At 35.3% G+C, this 20,000-nt stretch overlaps 1 protein-coding gene across 1 annotated transcript; it reads left to right on the forward strand.

The window, feature by feature from the left end:
- Nucleotides 1-14,734: 14,734 nt before the first annotated feature.
- LOC121415931 lies at nt 14,735-19,302 on the forward strand. Its single transcript, XM_041609330.1, has 2 exons — nt 14,735-16,121; nt 18,301-19,302. Exons 1-2 carry the CDS (start codon nt 14,929-14,931, stop codon nt 18,371-18,373), a joined length of 1,266 nt encoding a protein of 421 aa, XP_041465264.1. The 5' UTR covers nt 14,735-14,928; the 3' UTR covers nt 18,374-19,302.
- The last annotated feature ends 698 nt before the right edge of the window (nt 19,303-20,000 follow it).

The following is a 20,000-nucleotide window of genomic DNA, read 5'->3' on the forward strand; positions in this document are numbered from 1 at the left end:
CTGGAAGAGTTGTGGGTATAGCCCGTATTAATTCACGTCATTTTCATGGAATGGAAGGGAAATCGTCCTCGCCGCCGGTGCAAAAGCGAACGGCAATGTACACTCCGCGGGTGCGCTACAAAATGACCGTTTTTAAACAGGTTTTGGGGTGTTGTGTGAAGTTAAATCGGCTCTAACATAAAAACGGGCACAAACGGGCAGCTAAATTTGGTATTGACTTAGAGCTTAGACATCGAGAAATATGATGCTTATAAATTTAGACGGAAATCCACGGAAATCTAAACGATTCTATTGTAAATGCAAAGAACATGGATTTTCCAGCCTATTTCGAGGAGAATCATCCTATAAACCTCTAAAAAGTGTTTTTTTATCTACTTTGAACCCTTTCACACGAAAAAAGATATATCAGGATTATGTGGGAGCCATTTCAGATTCCTACATGAAAATCTTCCTCTGAAATGGCCTGTTTATCAAATTTCGCAAAATGTCACATTTTACGATTTGAGGTAGGAAATTAACAACCTTTATGCAAATTCCGGAATGAAATATTTTGCTAAAAATATTCTTCAAAGTATTGTCTTTCAGCTGGGCATGACAAAAATTAAAAATCTGAAATTGCCCAAAATGATTTTTGGCGCACTTTTGTTTCGCCCCGGCCCACTGTGGGGCGGTGTGACCAGGGGGGCGATTCATCAATATTTTCGTCCGACAAATTGTCAGATCTTACAACTTTCCTGGATTCTGATTGGTTGAGATGCACTGTTACTATAACAAATGTCGGATAAAACAGGACTTGTCGGATAAAACGTCTGAAAAGTCCTTTCTTGAAACGCTCCCCAGGTCTTCAGCAAGCGAGCGAGTAAGTTTTCTATAGTTTGGAGACATTATTATCATTATAATTAGGGGTGGGCAAATGATATTTTTTTTTTGAAACGGGTGGATTCTATGGCCATTTTTGCTGCTGAACCCAAATCCGACAACCATTTTGACCTACGATGTAGTTTGATATTGGTTCCAAGCGATTTTTCAAAATGGCCGCCAAATTTGTTCCAAATCAGTGTTTTAACATGTAAATCCTTAAATATCTATACAGATGAGGCTTGCAATATGTTTAAATATATTTTTTCAGGGTCAATGAGCACAACATACATGAATCAGATAATTTGAGTCATTTAAAATGACGATTTTTGGTGAAAAACAACATTTTTAGGTCATTTTGGGTAAAAATTGCCTCCAAATCACAATTTATGTACATAAAACCTCAATAATCTATTCATCTATAGTTTTTATATGTCTAAATATTTGTTTTCATGGCCACTGAGTGCAACAATAGATAAAACAGACATGTTTTGGGATTTTTACTGTCTTTTTTAATATAAATATCACATTTTCTGTAATTTTTGGTAAAAATTACTGAATACAGACTGCAAATATGCAACTACAGCTTGTAATCTGGCTATAACCCTGTTTTTCTTGCTATTTGTTAGTTACAAATACATCAGTTGTATTGTCTGAATTAAAAGAATGTGTATTTTAGTGGATTTTCATCAATATGACCCCCCCCCCCTGTTGCACCCACAAATGTAATAACGCCCACAAATGTAATAACACTTTACCCACAAATGTAATAACGCCCACAAATGTAATAACACTTTACCCACAAATGTAATAATGCACTTTACCCACAAATTTAATAATGACTTTACCTACAAATGTAATAAATTTGAAATGATTTTGGGCGAATTCGTTCTAAACTAATATCCTATATTAATGCGCTCATATAGCAAAAAGTTCAGTCTTTTTTCAGACCCGGTTAATGAAATATTACAGTACAAGTCCAAGTCTTTTTCCAGACCCGGTTTTTCAAAATTATAATATACGTCCAAAGTCTTTTTACAAGACCCGGTTGTTTCAAAATTATAATATACGTCCAAAGTCTTTTTTCCAGACCCGGTTAATTCAAAAATTATAATGCAAGTCCAAAGTCTTTTTTTCAGACCCGGTCGTTTCAAAAGTTATAATATACGTCGGTGAGGGGTAAAGACAACACTCAAGCCCAAGCATTTTAAGTGGGTTTAATTTTGAAGATTGGTCTCAGCTGTCATTTTTTTAAATATTTCTTTATCTTTTAAATAATCGGGTCCAGACGAAAGACTAAGCATAATACTCGTGTTATTCAACAAGAATAAGAATATGAGTCTTTTGTTTTAGGATTGTTTAAATCATTTTAAAATCACCGGGACTGGAATAAAGACAACGCTCTTAACATGTGCTTTTCTACATGCATGGTCTTAATTTGGAGGATTGTTGGTTCTTAGATTCGTTGTTGGGGGTTGAGTTTTATTGATTTTTTATTCCTGAAATTTTTTTGTCTGGAGGAAAGTCGATCTTCGACAATCGGTCTTCATGTTGTTCCACAGTAATTAGATTATTGGGTATTCGTTTTAGAATATTTGTAAAAACTATTTTATTTTTCAAATAGTAACCAAGTCTGGAGAAAGGATGTCTGCTTTACCCACGCGTTATTACAATGTTTTGTAGCGGTAGTAGTATTATTTAAAAAAAGACATATTTTTACTGGGTGAAACTTTGGAAATTTGGTCTTAGATTCGAAGTTTTTCAGTTACTTTTTTTTAATAGCCGGGTCTGGAGGAAAGAGTGCGTTTTAAAACTCGTGTTATTCCACGAGAATAAGAATATAAGGTCTTATGTTTGAAGATTTTTTTCGTAACTGTTTTAGGTCTGGAATAAAGACAACACTCTAAACCTCTTTAAAACAGGTTCTTAGGTTGAAGGTTTGTTTGGTCTGACTTTGATTTTTTTTAATTCTTACTATTAGCGTTTTTTCTAAGAAAAAATGGTCGGGCTGAAAGACTACGCTATATCCAGCATTAATAAGATTATGGGGTCTTTATACTGTTTTTAAACTGTTATTCATAATGTTTAAATAACAGGTAACCGGGTCTGGAGAAAAGACTACGCTTGATTCTCAATTTACTCTTAGTGCATATATTCACAATATACACCGTATAAGTTGAAACAACAACAAAGACATTAATTCCACCAGTTTTAATTAACTGGGTCTGGAGAAAAGACTAAGCTCGATTCCCAATTTTTTTTCACAGGAATATCATTATCGTATCTTAGTTTGGACTTATATTATAAATTCTGTAATAACTGGGTCAGGAAAAAGACTTTGGACTTATTAAAATTCTGAAACAACCGGGTCTGGAAAAAAACTTTGGACTTATATCACAATTTTTTAAACAACCGGGTCTGGAAAAAAAGACTTTGGACTTTTATTATTTTTTTTTAAACAACCGGGTCTGGAAAAAAGACTTTTTGAAACAACCGGGTCTGGAAGAAAGACTTTGGACTTGTACTTTGATGTTTTATTAACCAGGTCTGAAAAAAAGACTTTGCACTTTTGTGCTATATGAACACATTACTATAGGATTTTAGTTTAGAACGGATTCGCCAAAAATCCCTTCAAATTTATTACATTTGTGGGTAAAGTAAATTTTTGAGCTGTTGAGGGATTTCACACGCATGCATGTCATGCAACTATTGTTGTATATGTATATTTTCAGTCTTTTGCAGAGTAGCTCCACATTTTTTATAACAGAATGAAACAAAAACACCAGAGTACTAGTGTACATATTTTATGTTGTCAAACATTTGGGAAAATAATTTCCCGCTATTTTCACATTTTCACATTTCAAATAGCATTTTGGCACTATTTCAAAATTGAACGGCATAAAAGGGTGTCCAATCTATCTTTTTAATATTTTCAAGAGTGCTGAGTTCAAATATTAGCGTATGTAAAGATTAGAAGCATCATCATTGTGTTAATAAAAAAAAAAACATTTTGAAAAATAGACAGAATACAAACTTTGAGCCTATAGCATACTGGGGAACATTTAACATTTGCATCCCACAAGTTGTCAAGTCTGACAACTTTCCTTATGAACATTTGACTGAATCTCACTGTTACCATGGTAACTTTCAGATAAAACAGCAATTGTTAAACTTCTGACAAGTTTTTTCATGAAACCCTGGGTGGCAGAAAATATACGTTTAAAGGGTTCATAGCCAATAGATTCAGTACTTGCTTGGGAGTTTATGTTATGGCATGATATTAAATCAAAATATTTAATCAATTAAGTTCATATCAACAAATTCACAGTCTCTATAATTATTTAGAATGAATGTTTCACATGCTGTTTTATGCGTATCTACATGATAATGGGTTGCCATATTCCCCATGATAATGCTGATGGAACTGATGTGCATCAATACAAATGGGTGATAAGGATACTGTAGACAAACCATGAAGAATGAAAATTTCCCTTGTCCTCCAGACATTTCATGTAAGTTGAGTTTAAGAACAGTTTATACATGTAATTATATGTATGACATAGACTTGCTAAGAGTCAGACTCCCAAAGCTGACTACTTCTGAAAATCAGACAATAATCATGATAATAGCAACAATGACTGTCTGTGTATTATCACTTGGGGTACGATTTGTAATTTTTAAAAGCTAGACTAACATAGTTATTGATGGAACTATTAAAGTTCCAGGAAGAATATACTTATAAGTGGTTAATTTAAAAAGCAAGGAGATATGCATGGGATCTACATGTATAAATGCTTGGCTCACTGTTCTGTAGAGAACAATACAGTCGAATCAGTCTTTTTTTGCAACTGTATTGTTAGCACTGTACAAAAAGAAGGAAAATTTATACGTATGGTCCACTGACAAAATTATCAATTTCCACCAAGAAAATCTGCTCCTGGGTGAAATTGCTAATCTTTGGTCCATAATAGCTCCAGTTATTCTACAGATAAGGAATGTGAAAGCAGCAAATTAACTTTTGTTTAAAATTGAAGAAATCTGTGAAGGACCTGAATCCTTACCAAAAAACACACCTATATGTACATGTATATCAAAAGATAGTATCGCTGATGACATCAGCACTCTGCTACCAAATGTAGTGTACATAATGCACATTAAGTTATGAGTAAGCCTACATGACTGCGTGGCAAAACAGAAATTTTATGAAAGCCCTAATTTCTAAAGCAATTTGACAATGCTCATGAAAATGTAAATTGTTTTCCCTTATGTTTGACAGCATAAGATATGTACATAAGTCTGGTATTATTTGTTTTCATTTTGTTATAAATAATGTGGATATATTCTCAGAAAGACTGAAAATATTCATATATATTTATATATTTATTTATTCCATAAAATGATAAACCTTTTTGTATATCCAACCCCCATTTTTCTCAAGACTGTAAAAAGAACAAGAAATCAGAGACAAAAAAAAATCATGAAGGTCCCACATATAGGGGTTCGACATACATATTTTACGGAATGCCTATATATACATACACACAAAGCAATAGTTGCATGACTTGTGTGCATCTGATATCCTGCTTTGAAATTATTTATTTTTTGGGAAGGGGGGGGGGGTAATATTTGACAAAAATCCAATAAAACACAGATTTTTTTTCATTCAGACGATACTATTGATACTTGTAACTGTCTACCAAATCACAATAAAAAAAAAACAAGGTTATAGACAAATTACAAGTTGTGGTAATATGAATATTTGCGTATGTATTCAGTAAATTTTACCCCCAAAATACAGAAAATGTGATTTTTGACTGAAAATGACAGTACAAAAGACCAAAACATGTATGTTTTATGTATTGTTGGACTCAGTGGCCATGAAAACATGTATTTACACATATAACAAACTACAGATGAACAGATAATCAACTTCAACGTACACAAAATTTTCATTTGGGAGCAATTTTTACCAAAATGACCCCAAAACACTGTTTTTAACCAAAAATCACCATTTTCAATGGATCAACTTATCTGATTCATATATTTTAGTGCTCAATATCCATGAAAACATGTAGTTGGATACATTGCAGGCCTTTTGTATAGATATTTAAGGATTTACCTGTTCAAACAATGATTTGGAAGGAATTTGGCGGCCATTTTGAAAAATCGCTTGGAACCAATATCAAACTACATCGTGGCTCAAAATGGTTGTCGGATTTGGGCTCAGCAGCAAAAATGGCCATAGAATCCACTCGTTTGAAATTAAAATTCCCCAAAAAGGTTTTATTTGCCCACCCCTATTATAATTATCATCATCATTATTGTTATTTATAACGAATCTCATAGATGGACACCCTGCATGACCGTTATGCAAATAAGAAAACCAATGCCGTCATCCTTCTTACTGGAATACTTAGGAAAAGTAAGAATATGTATTCTTGCAACCAGTTTCACTTATACAAAAATGATATACAAAATACCTGGAAAATAATCAAGGAAGTCTTGCAAGGTAAATCTGAAAAATCTACTATTTCCAAAATAAATATTGATGGTAATTTTATAGAAAATCCACATACATTGGCAAACACTTTTAATATTTTTTTCCCTAGTATTGGCCCAAATCTTGCCAAAGTTATTCCTAACCCCAGAAAACACTTTAGAGATTTCCTTCGTGACCCTAATCCAAATTCAATTCACTTTATTCCTACAGATGAGGCGGAAATTGCGAACATAATTCATAACTTTAAAAATAAGCAAAGTTGTGGTCATGATGGTATCAATAGTTGAGCCCTTGACATATATTTATAATTCATGCATGTCTACTGGTGTTGTACCTTCATCACTGAAACTAGCCCGTGTTATTCCTGTATTTAAGAAAGGTGACAGTACGGTGTTAGGTAATTATCGACCAATATCCCTATTAACATGTTTGTCTAAAGTCCTTGAAAAGCTTATATTTGTTCGCACCTCGAAATTCTTTAATATGCATGATTTATTTTATCCTTTATAATTTGGCTTTCGTGAGAATCACAATACTACACATGCTTTATTAACTATAGTTGACAAGATTGCTAGGGGTATCGACAATTTTGAGCATACTGTTGGGGTGTTCCTGGACTTCTCCAAGGCTTTTGATACCATTAATCATGAAATATTATTATACAAACTTAATTATTATGGAGTCAGAGAAATAGCCTTGGAGTGGTTCAGGAACTAACTAGACAATAGAAAACAATTTGTCTCTATCGAAAATATGTATTTTTATATACCATGGGTTTGAATATATCGTCTTGATTGTATTACTTTTTGTATATAAACATACGAAGCTTGACCCCATTATTATTCTTGAAATATTCTATTGAACATTGTAAATTTCAATTTCTATTTAATAATTTTAATCAGTTATCTATTTCAGGGGACTCACATAAACAAGCGAAGCTTCCCAGTGAGTTCCCTTTTTTTCTGTTATTCATATTCTGTATTGATTCCTACTAACTTTGTCAATTTCTTTGAAATGAAGAAAAAATAAATTCAATTCAATCAATCCATCCTTGTTTTTCATTGAGTGATTTGATATTTGCAACACTGAGCACCCCCCCCCCCCACACACACACACAAACATCTACACATATCCCCGCGCAGTTACAGTTTCAAAACCAAATAAGGTAGATTCAAAATGACAATGATAGTGATAGGCGAAATGACATATAGAGTTTCGATGTACATTCATTACATCTAAGGAGAAAGGGGGTGATTATATACTTTTTATATTGCAGTACATATCATGTTCATGCTATCTATTGCCGGCCTATCTTTGATGAGTATTGTTCGATTACTTTATTCAGTATATCTTTCCTCATCTCTGTTCAGTAGTGTATTTGTACGTCGCAGTTTTGTCAAGTCCTCACTTTTGATTTTTGACTAGATATTTTCATATATCTATATCCAGCTTGTACATGATGGCAGCACTTAAGTATCTCCTTGTGTTCCTTGTTGTGCCCAATTTTGCTACAAAAGATACCATCACACGAAATGAAACCATTACCGGTAATGTAGGAGAAATGATTGGAATGACATGTTTTGAACAGCCAGCTAACCCTTTTCGACCGGGAAGAATATCCTGGAAATATCTATATGAAGACGTTTATGTCCAGGTCGCCGAATGTGTAGTCACTCCGACAATCGGCAGATGGGAAAACATTTTATATGGACATCAGTTAATGGGTAATGATAAGGAATGTGACAATGGTATCGCATATATGAGCGCAACGAATCCAGGGGAATTCAGCTACAAATGTGAAGAAATGGATGAAGACGACGTCGTGGCAGCAATGTATTTTCTAATTTCTATCGAATTCAATTCATCAGTTTCACCATGTCTCGTGAAACATGTGCCTACAAATGGAAACTTGACTTTTGATTTTATCTGCACAAATTTTAACCTACACGGATTCCACACAGAAGTTGAAAATAACACGAAACTGATCCTTCAGCATAATAATACTCGGATCACCCCTGACATTACTCTGGCTGACAGGATCATTGCCCGAATAGAGCTTGAGAACGTCGACTCCATATCCGAGTACTACTGTATTAATCAAGATATCTCCTCAGCCTGTGTAACTGACAACAAAACACTTGGCAATCCAGTAGGGATAACACCGTTAGTAAACCAAGTTACAGAGGGAGAAGATGCTACCTTTGAATGCATATTTAGGGAAAGAATGGCTGTAGAATATGACTGGAGAATATCACGTCACATCACGCCATCACGAACACCAACCACTACCTCGTCCATGTTCGAGATACTGGACGTCGAGCTGAAAGATGGGGGTGTCACGGTGATATGCTCAGTAAACGTAAATGGAACTATACTTTACTCTGAGGCTTTTTTGGAAGTCATTCCTAGACCAAATAACTCAACACCAACCACCCTTTCCAAAAGTACCTGTTCTTCTTGTGGAAAGAAACAAACCACGTTAGGTACAACGTCCCTAAATGTCTCAACGTCAAATCCCCCAGATGGCCAAGGTGAATATTACGTAATAAGTGTGTCTATCATTTTCGCAGTATGCATCTTTGTTCTTGTTCTATTCAATTTAAAAACAAAGCAGCTATTTCGAAGGTTTCTTAATAGAGAACCCAGCGTACATGCTGGCACTGAGATTACAATATTAGACTCAGACGTCGGCCAAGTTTTTTCACCCCGAAATCAAGTCAGTTCCTCCACAGTGCGAAGACCATCCGATCATTTACCAACATCAATTTCTGGTTCAAGCATGGGTATGCACGAAGTGTCTGGGTCCTCACTTCAGAATCTAGAACATTTAAAAGTAAAAGATTCAACCATATCCACAAAACATCCTCGCCAGTCACCTTCTTCATCGCACTCCCTCGAGTCCCGGGGAATCCAAGAACATGTTTACCATGGAGGTAAATATTCCCCGCCAATTTCTACCTCTGCAGCCCAAACAATACTGCAGAGTCCAATGGCACCAAAGACATTGCATACAAGAGCGTGTACGCCTGAGACAGTCCTAGGTAATAACATTTTACCTACACATGAGAAACAAAATGCAGATTCCCTTCTAGTCAAAGGGGCTTCTGAGCAGTCTTTTAAAGGGACACAATCGATCCCCTTGACAAGGAAGGGATCTGCAACCAATCAACCATTGCCTCCTATCCCAAACTCACCAGGATCACAGGATATCAAAAAATTACCTTCATCATCTGAACTGCCAGAAGCAGTCACCAAGCCGATGACCCATAGTTATGCTACCATCGAGGGTGAAGGGCAGCGTCAAAACATATCGTCAACCCCAGATAAGGCAGGGTCTCATGGTCCCTCTGTCTTAAATGGAAATCCTGACTTTCTCAGTGGATACACGGAAAATCTCGGTAAATGTCTCGGCGAAGAAGAAAGCAAAATTTCAAATCGGGACAGTGTGTTCACTCCGGAATGCAATGCCTATTCAGTACCGTATGCAGACGACAAAGTTGACATGTCGACAAAGTCGATGTACTACACAAGCGATCAAGATAACAATAACAAAGGACTGTCTACAGAGGAGCAAGTACATCGTCATGGTGGTGGCAGTGCTTCTTCTTGTCCCAACAGGTTCAGCCGTCATATTTACGAAATGCCAGGAGATGATATTGCCACAGAGGTTAATTGCCAGTCCATCTCAGAAGAGTCATTTTATTTTACACTCGAATGTGATGATGATGTCAAATTATAAGATATGGCCGTTGAGAAATCAAATGCAGATGATAGGAATCGTAGCATTTGAACATGGAAATAAGAAGGCGCATTGTTAATAAGAAGTGATTAAAAAATACTTTCAGGTCATGTACGTTTGGTATGATCCAGTAAACATGGTATGCATTGTTTCGTGGTAGTCCAAGTCCAAATTTAAGGACTCAGCTAAATTCAAGAACATCGCAGATGATCAGGTTGACCCAATCTCAATTTAACTGAACACACTTTTCTCATATTAATATCGACCATATTAATGAATGTAAATGAATAATCACAATGAATAATGTATTATGTTTTAGTATGATTAACTATGGGCAAAAGACTGGGTTCGTCTTTTCATCAGTCATGATATCCATCACATATATATATATATATATATATATATATATATATATTGTATTGACACTGTTTCAGTTTTTCAAAATCAAATCTATTTCAGAGAATCTACGGATTTTCCAATATATTGTTACGGCCCGTCTTTCCAGGCTTGCAAAGTGCTGAGGCGAATTTTATTTCATTAAAGCCTGGTATATACCTCAAATTGTGCAATTAAGTGATCTGAATAAAGATCAGTGGCGTAGACAGGTCCTTAGACCTGGGGGATGATCCCTAGCTGGGTCATATATATATATATATATATATATATATATATATATATATATATATATATATATATATATATATATATATATATATATATATATATATAATATATAAATATAAAGAATGAAGGAGATAACGTACTCGATAAAAACAAAATATCATGGGCCAAAGCAGACGAGTTAAAGATAACAAAATAACACGATCTGCCTCATGGATTATCTCGTGTGTCTTTTAATCACTTTGCTTTCAGCAATAAACAGGGCATCCAGTAATAAACAAACTTCCTTGCACATTTTTCATGGCAGTAATCTTTTGTTTGATTAATGACAATGAGTAAAGATGATCATAAGAGAAATGTCATTTGTCGGATGTCTAGTTATCATCTTGGTCATGACAGTCCTGCTAAACATGATCTAGAATAACTAGTATTCCTTATTTTACTAGTATAGTAGTATACTCTTTTAAAAGTAGCGATATTGTTAATGATCAAACGAATGAATCAACAACTAAAGGAATAAACAAATAAACAGCCAAATAACTAAAAAAAAATATCAATTACAATTATAGTAATAGGGGTAAAATAAAAAAAGCTCAACATTATATTTCTTTATATCCACGTGCAGATATGCGGACACTAAAATGATAAGCACACTCTGTTTAAAATTACCATGATTACAAAGGCTTGATTGAATTAAGTATGGAAATGAAATAAACCTCACCGGGTTGTCGGAAGTAAACTGTATAGATAATTTTTATCGCGTAAATGCGCGAGATGATTATGCTTTTTTGTCAAAGGTCCGACAATGAACACGCTGAGGGTCGAGTTAGGCTTGTTCTGTGATCTTAGACCATAAATTAATCTTATCCATGGATTGATTCAATCTGCCTTCGTGAATTAAGGCATGTCTATATATTGGATGATTCTACCTTCTTTGAAAAGCGCAAAGTACTCTGAAAAAATTAGTGAAATAGTTCACTCTTTAAGGAGTGAATATATGAAAGAGTGAATATTGAGTGAAAAAAACCTCGGATATCACTGAGGCCATCCAAAATTTGCACTTTCATTCCAAAATCATTCATTTACTAATTCGTTCCTTAGAGACTGAAAATTTTCACCTTTCCTTTGCAAAGTAGGGGTTGAGGACATGGCCAGCAGGGAAAAGGGTCAGTGTATGTGTATAGGTAATTTCTTATTAATTCGTTTGAACAGTGTTAATGTGTTATGAAAGCAATTGCTCTGAAAGGGAATGATTAAGCGACACTTTCTTAAATCTGTAATGAAATATTTTGAACTTATCTCCTTTGCAAATAGATTATTATTATAAGGAAATCTACTTGGTGAAACTCTGAATAACGATCCTTAAATGTATATGACGACGCAAGACAGTTGTTATTACTTAAAACTTGCAAGTTGTAAATGCATATAAGATGATTGACTCTGAATAAAAGTCCAATTTTGATCATGTTTGTCATTGCTGTACGTTATGATTATTACTGCTATTATTATTGATTGATTTTAACTAGCATTCATTGCTTTATTACTGTATAGTTTTGCTTCTTCCCCCACAGAAACCTGGGGGGGATGATTGTACACACCATCCCCCCACCTAAAATTCTGGGGGGATGCATCCCCCCATCCCCCCCCCCCCCGCTATCTACGCCCCTGATAAAGATCAATCTTAGTTTGAAATTTGATGGTTTTGATCGTAACTGGTTAAAAACCGGGGTCCTAGATTATATAAACAAAATAATGTAATTTTCTTGAAACTATGAAAAAAATTAGTAGTGGAAGCTTATCTTCGACATTGCCAGCGAAGCTCGCGTGATGCTTTGATCGTAATGACGGGGCAGTGACTTATTTTTATGAAACTGAAACATATCAAATTGGCATATCCAGAGAAGATCACAGTTGATTATTGCTATCATGTGACATTCGTTATTATTATCGAGTTTCACTTTCTGATCAGCATGATCACAAAAGATCGATTAGACAATAGCTTAAGCCATTAAGAGTAAATTAGTTTTTCGTGAAATAGTAATACGAATAAGGACATAAGTAGTGGGTAAATTATAATGTGTGTTCTGAACATGATCTCGTTTGCAGCGAGCACGATGAGGATTCATTTACTGTCGATATTGTTCTTGCTAGGGCTATGAATTGAAAAAAAATGTCGAGGAAATGTCCGCTGTAGTGTAACATAGTATGCACGGCCTCTCTGGCTTGTTTGTGAGGCATGATACACATTATTAGTCTTGTTAAACGATAAGTCCATCCCAACAAAAAGTTTGTTTGATTAAAAAGAGACAGATCTAATACCCCAATTACACCAGACGAAGTTCCCGCTACGTTTTTGAAGTTCAGAAGAAACCCTGGGACGTGGCGCCAACTTTGTTTGAATTTCTCGAAAGATGTCAAATTGTCAGGTGCGTGCTACGTCCGCATCACGTTATTGTGACGTTTATGCTGCGTGTGTGGTGTGCCCACTAAGTTCATTCTGCGCACAGAGCCGGTCCATGCTGCGTCGAAACGGTTCCCGCTACGTTCCGACTACATCCAGCAGACTGCGCAACTTTCTGTACCTTCGTCTATTTGGACGTAGAGCCAACCGAGTTTACGTGGTGGCCGCGTAGTGGCAGTACAGTAGACATAGACAGAGTTGTTGCCAAGTTCTTTTGGTGTCCGCTACGTCTTTGAAGCTGTTGGTAGGTCTTTACTGCGTCATTACTACGCTCGATTCATACGGCGCTTCCACTACACGGACTTTAGACATGTTCAAAGTCCACGTAGCGGAAAATTTGTCTCCGGAGATCATGCAGACTATGCCACGTCAATAACAGTTCTCACTACGCTCTCAGTACGCTGCAGCAGTTCGCACTGCGTCATGGCCATTTTTCTTTGACGTAGCGAGAGCTGCATGGACGTAGCGTTGGTGTAATTGGGGTATTAGAAAAGCATAACACGTACGTATAGTAAAAATGCCTTTACTTATAAGAAATTGAGTATGCGTATAGCAATACGAATTGTGGCAGCGATGGCTTTCCAAAGCTTTTCATATCTACTACTCCACGCTTGCGCGTACGCTGTGGACATATTAGTCTAACCTTTTTATTTTGAGGAAGTTAACTTAGGAAGATACTCTATGTCGCCATGACGACATAACTTTTTTAAGTCGACTAGGCGATATAACGCATCTCGCCATGAACTCATATTACTTTTTATAAGTCGACTTGGCAAGATAACGTATCCCGCCATGTTGACATATAACTTTTTATAAGTAGACTAGGCGAGATAATGTATCTCGCCATGTCGACATGTAACTTCTAAAAAGTCGTCTTGACAAGATAACGTATCTCGCCATGTTGACATATAACTTTTTATAAGTCGACTTGGCGAAATAGCGTATCTTGCCATGTCGACTTGGCAGGATAACGTACCTCACCAAGTCGACTTGCAAGATAACGTATTTTCGCCATCTCGACATAATTAGGCTATTAAGTAGACATGGCAAGAAAAAATAACTCGCCATGTCGACATAATAAGGCTATTAAGTCGACATGGAAAGATAAAGTATCTCGCCATCTCGTCAAGTAGATGGCACTTTAAAGGCTCCATAAGTTTCACTTAATTTCACAAAACTGTTATATGCACATCCTGGTCGGTATGCAAAAGAGGAGACTGATGACACCATCCATTATATCTTTTGTATTATATTGTGAGAAATATGAAATATTTTAATTTTCTCCTCATTGCAAAGTGAAACAATGATTAATTCCGTCCTAAACATGTTGAATTTTCCTTCCGTAGCGTTCCGTGCTGTGCTTCGCGTTTGATCTTTTTTGCTATCTTTTTTCAATCTCATCCTTAAATTTGGGGAAAATGTGACCTGGTATATTCACTAAAAGGAACCTCACACGGATGTGCTAATCTTTCAAGTTTGGAGAATTATTCTACTAATATCATATCATAGAAGGATATATTTCAAATATGTTACCCCCTTGGGATTGTTAGCTCAGCTCTATATCGTAGTCCCTACTGTGTACAACAATGTCATGATCTCTCTTCACACTCCAATGAGGAGTCCGTCATACTTTGGTAACGTACTGATTGTGATATCCGATTCTATTTGTGCAGTTTTATAATCACTTAAACTGACTAAAGTTCTTTTGACTGATCATATTACATCGCATAAACTCATTATTGCATCATCATGAAAATGAATGAATGCTCAGGAACTCCGGGTACTAACAACTTTCGTTACAAGTTACCAAAATATGTCACTAAGACCAGTCTGGAAAGAACAGTGAAATACTTTGAACAAACTTTCCGTCTTACTGTTGAGAATGAGAGTACTGGTAAATCTCAATACATTTATGAAACTTTGTGTTCTACATTTCCTCATTTGAATAAAGACATACGTCACCATTTTGCAAAGCATGAGCTTGAGAGCCGCCATATTGAATTATCTGAAAATGCTTTGAACCAACGACCATATAATGACATATCTACTCTGAATAGAGTTTGTCATTGCTCTGAACTAAATACGAAGCTGAGAGAATTACAAAGTCAAGTTAAATCCCTGTCCTCATGTATTGACTCATTACTATCTGCTCATTCATCTCTTGACAATGATCGTATTAACAACATCGCCGACGAAGCTGTTAAAGTCAACCAAAACCAAGATCCCATCAAATCTCCTACCTATATACCCAGTGGAGATGTCAATAACCCTTTTCATCCACTCTTAGAGGACAATGGAGATGATCTTTTGGTTGTCAGTACAAAGTCCCAATCAGACCAACTATCTGACTACAGAGAAAAGCATCAGAAAGAATGTCTACGATTAAAGCACATCGAAGAAAACAAGGAGAGAATGAAAGCCAACGTACTAATTATCGGCGACTCAATGCTAAAACCAATTAAACCATCAACCTTGTCCAGTTCCACAAAGGTCATCTGTAAAACAATTAGTGGAGCTAAGATTGATGATCCTTTTGATCCAACACAATCCCTTGCTAACAAGCATAATGTAAAAGAAGTAATCCTCCATATTGGTGGTAATAACATTCCTATCAACGATGCTATGTGCATTGCAACGAAGGTAGAATCTTTGGGTTCACAAATACTTGCGAAATGCCCAACGGTTACCACAATTACCATCAGCTCTATCATAAGTAGAAGGCTAAATCAACGTGAAACTATGGAAAAGATTAGCCTTGCAAATAGTCTTCTACTTAAAGTGGCTGAAAACAATGGTTGGAACTACATAAACAATGAGAATATTCATGAGTCAAATCATCTAAGTATCGATGGAGTGCATTTAAATGCGAGAGGTGCTTCTGTATTTGCCATAAATCTATCTCAGCATGTAAATGGAATTTCATCTTCAGATGAAACAGTACCTTTGAAAAGCACCTATGTTAGAACTTCTACTGATAATCATATCTCAAATACTACTACCATTCGTCATCAACCTAACTACGCTGATATTGCTGCGATCGGAAACCCTCTGTCTAGTAACGATCGGATGCGTTCCAGGATACCGCCGTTGCCTAATGTGCCACGCCCACTCGAGTTTGACAAGAGATCCACCGAACCATGGCAACGCACACAACGCTCTATGCAACATAATGGCGAATACTCTGGGTGCTACTTCTGCGGTGAAAGAAACCATAAGAAAGAAAATTGCCGCTTCGGTCAAGAAATCGAATGCTTTAACTGTCATAAACTTGGACATAAAGCTAAATTCTGCAGATTGAATACTACATAGAACATCGGCCAAGATGACATTGCCGATCAAAGTTTAGACTCCCAAGAGACAAGTACACTTAATATTTCATCTGACTCTTACAAAAATGAGTATGATCGTTGTGCTGTTCTCTTAAACCAAACTAAAGGATTGAGAATCGCCCACCTAAATGCCTGCAGCTTGTTTGATAAAATGGATGAACTGAAATTTTTAATTAACAAACTTAATCTTGATGTATTTTGCATAACTGAAACTTGGTTAACTCCGTTTATTACGAACAGTTCAATTTTGATAGATGGATACTCCATATTCCGCCGTGACCGCGCTGACGGTCGCCGTGGAGGGGGTGTGTGTATTTTTACCAAAAACTCATTGTCAATCAACGAACGAAATGATTTAAATGATAGAATTGTTGAAAGTGTTTGGGTGAACTTGAAAGGGCCTTCGTCTGAAAACATACTTATATGCTGTTTATATAGACCTCCAGATGCAAACAATGAATATTTTGAAAGAATGATCGATACAATTGAAAAGGCTTCATCTGAATCGAAAGAAATATTAATACTTGGAGATCTAAATATTGACTATCCTACCATACATGATATCAATGACAGTGTTAACGCTATTAATCTCATTGAAGATCTTTTTGCTCTTGCTCAAATGATAGACAAACCTACTCGGGTGACGTCTTCATCATCCAAATGTATCGATCACATCTTATCCTCCATGCCTGAAAAACATACCATTAGTGATGTTGCCAAAATAAGTGTAAGTGATCATTATCTTGTATTTACTTGTATTAGTTTTAAGTCTACCGTTAATGAACATAAAACCAAACGTTCTCGTAATTATAAACACTTCGATGAAGAAAAATTTATTTCAGCAATTCAAAATTCGGATGTTCTTAGTCAAAAGGAATATCAAAGTCAATCTGTAACTGATGTATGGAACGAATGGAAGGTTGAATTTATCAATATTTGTAATAAGTATGCTCCTATCAAGACAATTCGCGTAAAGAATAAAACATGCCCTTGGATCACACCTGATATTGTAAAGATGATTTATAGAAGAGATTACTTAAAAAATAAATATAATTTACAATATTCTAATGAAATTAATAAAGAATATCGTATAATGAGAAATCGTATTACTGATCTCATTAGAAAAAATAAACAGAATCATTTTAATGATATCAATCATAAATATAAGTCAGACTCAAAGACACTTTGGAAAGAATTGCAAAAAGCTACGAATAAAAATGTTAACTCAGAAAGTTGTAATATTGAGTGTAATGTTATAAATGATTATTTCACTAATATAGGCAAAGAAATATCTAAGAGTTTTGAAAATTCATATATTCTAGATTGGAAACACTCCAAATGTATTCGAACTTTTGAAATTGAACAAATCAAATCTAAAAAAATATTAAACTATTTGAGTTGTCTTGATACCAGCAGTCATCTCGATATATTGGATTTCGATACTAAGTTACTAAGAATTGCTGCTCCATATATATATGAATCTCTATGTTCTATTTTTAATGCTAGTCTGTTCACAGGTGACATACCCTGTGATTGGAAGATTGCCCGCACTACCCCTGTATACAAGGGCAAGGGGAACAAAGATGACATTACAAATTATCGACCTATATCTGTAGTATGCCACGTATCTAAAATGATAGAAAAAGAAGTTCAAATGCAATTATTAAACTATCTTAAAGTGAACGATATGATCAATATCGATCAATATGCATTTCTCCCTCATCATTCTACTGTCACCTGCCTTCACAGGGTAATTGATGATTTTCACGAGGCTCTTAACAATAAAGAATTAATTGGCTCATGTTTTCTTGACATTTCCAAATGTTTCGACTGTGTTAATCATCAATTACTCTTGTTTAAACTAGAGAAATATGGAATTTATGACAAAGAATTAAAATGGTTTTCTAACTATATCACTGGAAGAAAACAACTTGTTTCTTCAAAGGGTAAAAACTCCTCTATAAAGGAATTACCAGTAGGGGTACCACAGGGCAGTGTACTTGCTCCTGTTCTATTTTTGTTATTTATTAATGATATATCAGAAGGCCTTAATAATGCTGTATGCTCTATTTATGCCGACGATGTAGTTATCTATGTTACTGGCGATAATATACATAATGTTACTATAGATTTACAAAATACGGTAAACACCCTAGATAACTGGTATAAAAGAAATCGTCTTAAGATAAATGTTAATAAAACGAAGACAATGTTAATTTCTACAAAGTCAACAGAATGTCTTAATATCTATATTGATAATGAACTCATAGAGCAAGTTCATTCTATCAGGTATTTGGGTATTATCATTCATGAAAATTTAAAGTGGAATGACTATTTAAGACACTTATGCAAATCAACTGCTTACAAGATTTACTACCTTGGCAAATTAGCAAAATTTTTAAACAAAACTTTACTTAATACTATATATATATCGTCTATACAACCATGTCTCGATTATGGTGTCTCAGTATGGGGCAACTGCCCTAACAAACTGAAATTACCGTTATTGAGACTCCAAAAAAGAGCGGCCCGTCACGTAACCTCTAGCTATGATTATAATACAGATTCTGGTCTCCACATAATGAACAAACTTTCCTGGCAAACGATTGACGATCGCCGTGATTACTTCTTATCAACTCTAATGTACCAATGTGTCCACGGTCTTGCCCCATCCCGATTATGCAATGAAATAGAAATGTACTTCGACAGGCATGGATTGAACACTCGTAATGCTAACTCCCTTAATGTCGTACCACCAAAACCTAACATTCAACTCTTTTGTCAATCCTTTAAGTATGCCGGTGCCAAAGTATGGAATAAATTACCCACAAATTTCCAAAATGCTCAATCCTTAGATGTGTTTAAGTCTCTATACAAAAAATCGAAATCTAATACATGTATGTCATGATAATTCCCATCCCTGAACTTATATATTTTCAGTTATTTACATCACAATTTTATTCTGTCTATTCATAATTCACTTTTAGCCCCTGCTTTCTTTTTTTGCAATTGTTTATATACTGTAGTTGCTAAGGTTATACTTATACCTACCCTTGTTATTCATATAAGCCTATCTATTTTTTTCTTACCATTAATAATAAGATGATCAATAATGTTTTCATGTTGAACTTGTATTATGCTGAAATATGTCTTACCCTGTTCTTTGATATATGCCTATCATTGTAATTACTATTTTATCATGTCTTTTTATACACCAGGACCAAGATGCAAAACAGTAATTTTATCTCTGATCTTGTGAACCTGTTTAAATATATGTGAATAAATAAATAAATAAATAAATAAATAAATTGGCATTGTTTAAGACTCTACCCACTAAGAAATAAAGGTTCAAAATTGAACCCCGAAAGGTTGATGCAAATTCAGCATCCTTTGGGTTCAAAAATTGAACCCCTGATTTGGGGTTCAAAAATTGAGCCCTGCGGTTGGGGTTCTTTTTTGCACCCTGCGGGTTCAAAACTGCACCCCCAAATT

The sequence above is a fragment of the Lytechinus variegatus genome, chromosome 5 (assembly GCF_018143015.1).
Source record: "Lytechinus variegatus isolate NC3 chromosome 5, Lvar_3.0, whole genome shotgun sequence".
Lineage (NCBI taxonomy): Eukaryota > Metazoa > Echinodermata > Echinoidea > Temnopleuroida > Toxopneustidae > Lytechinus > Lytechinus variegatus.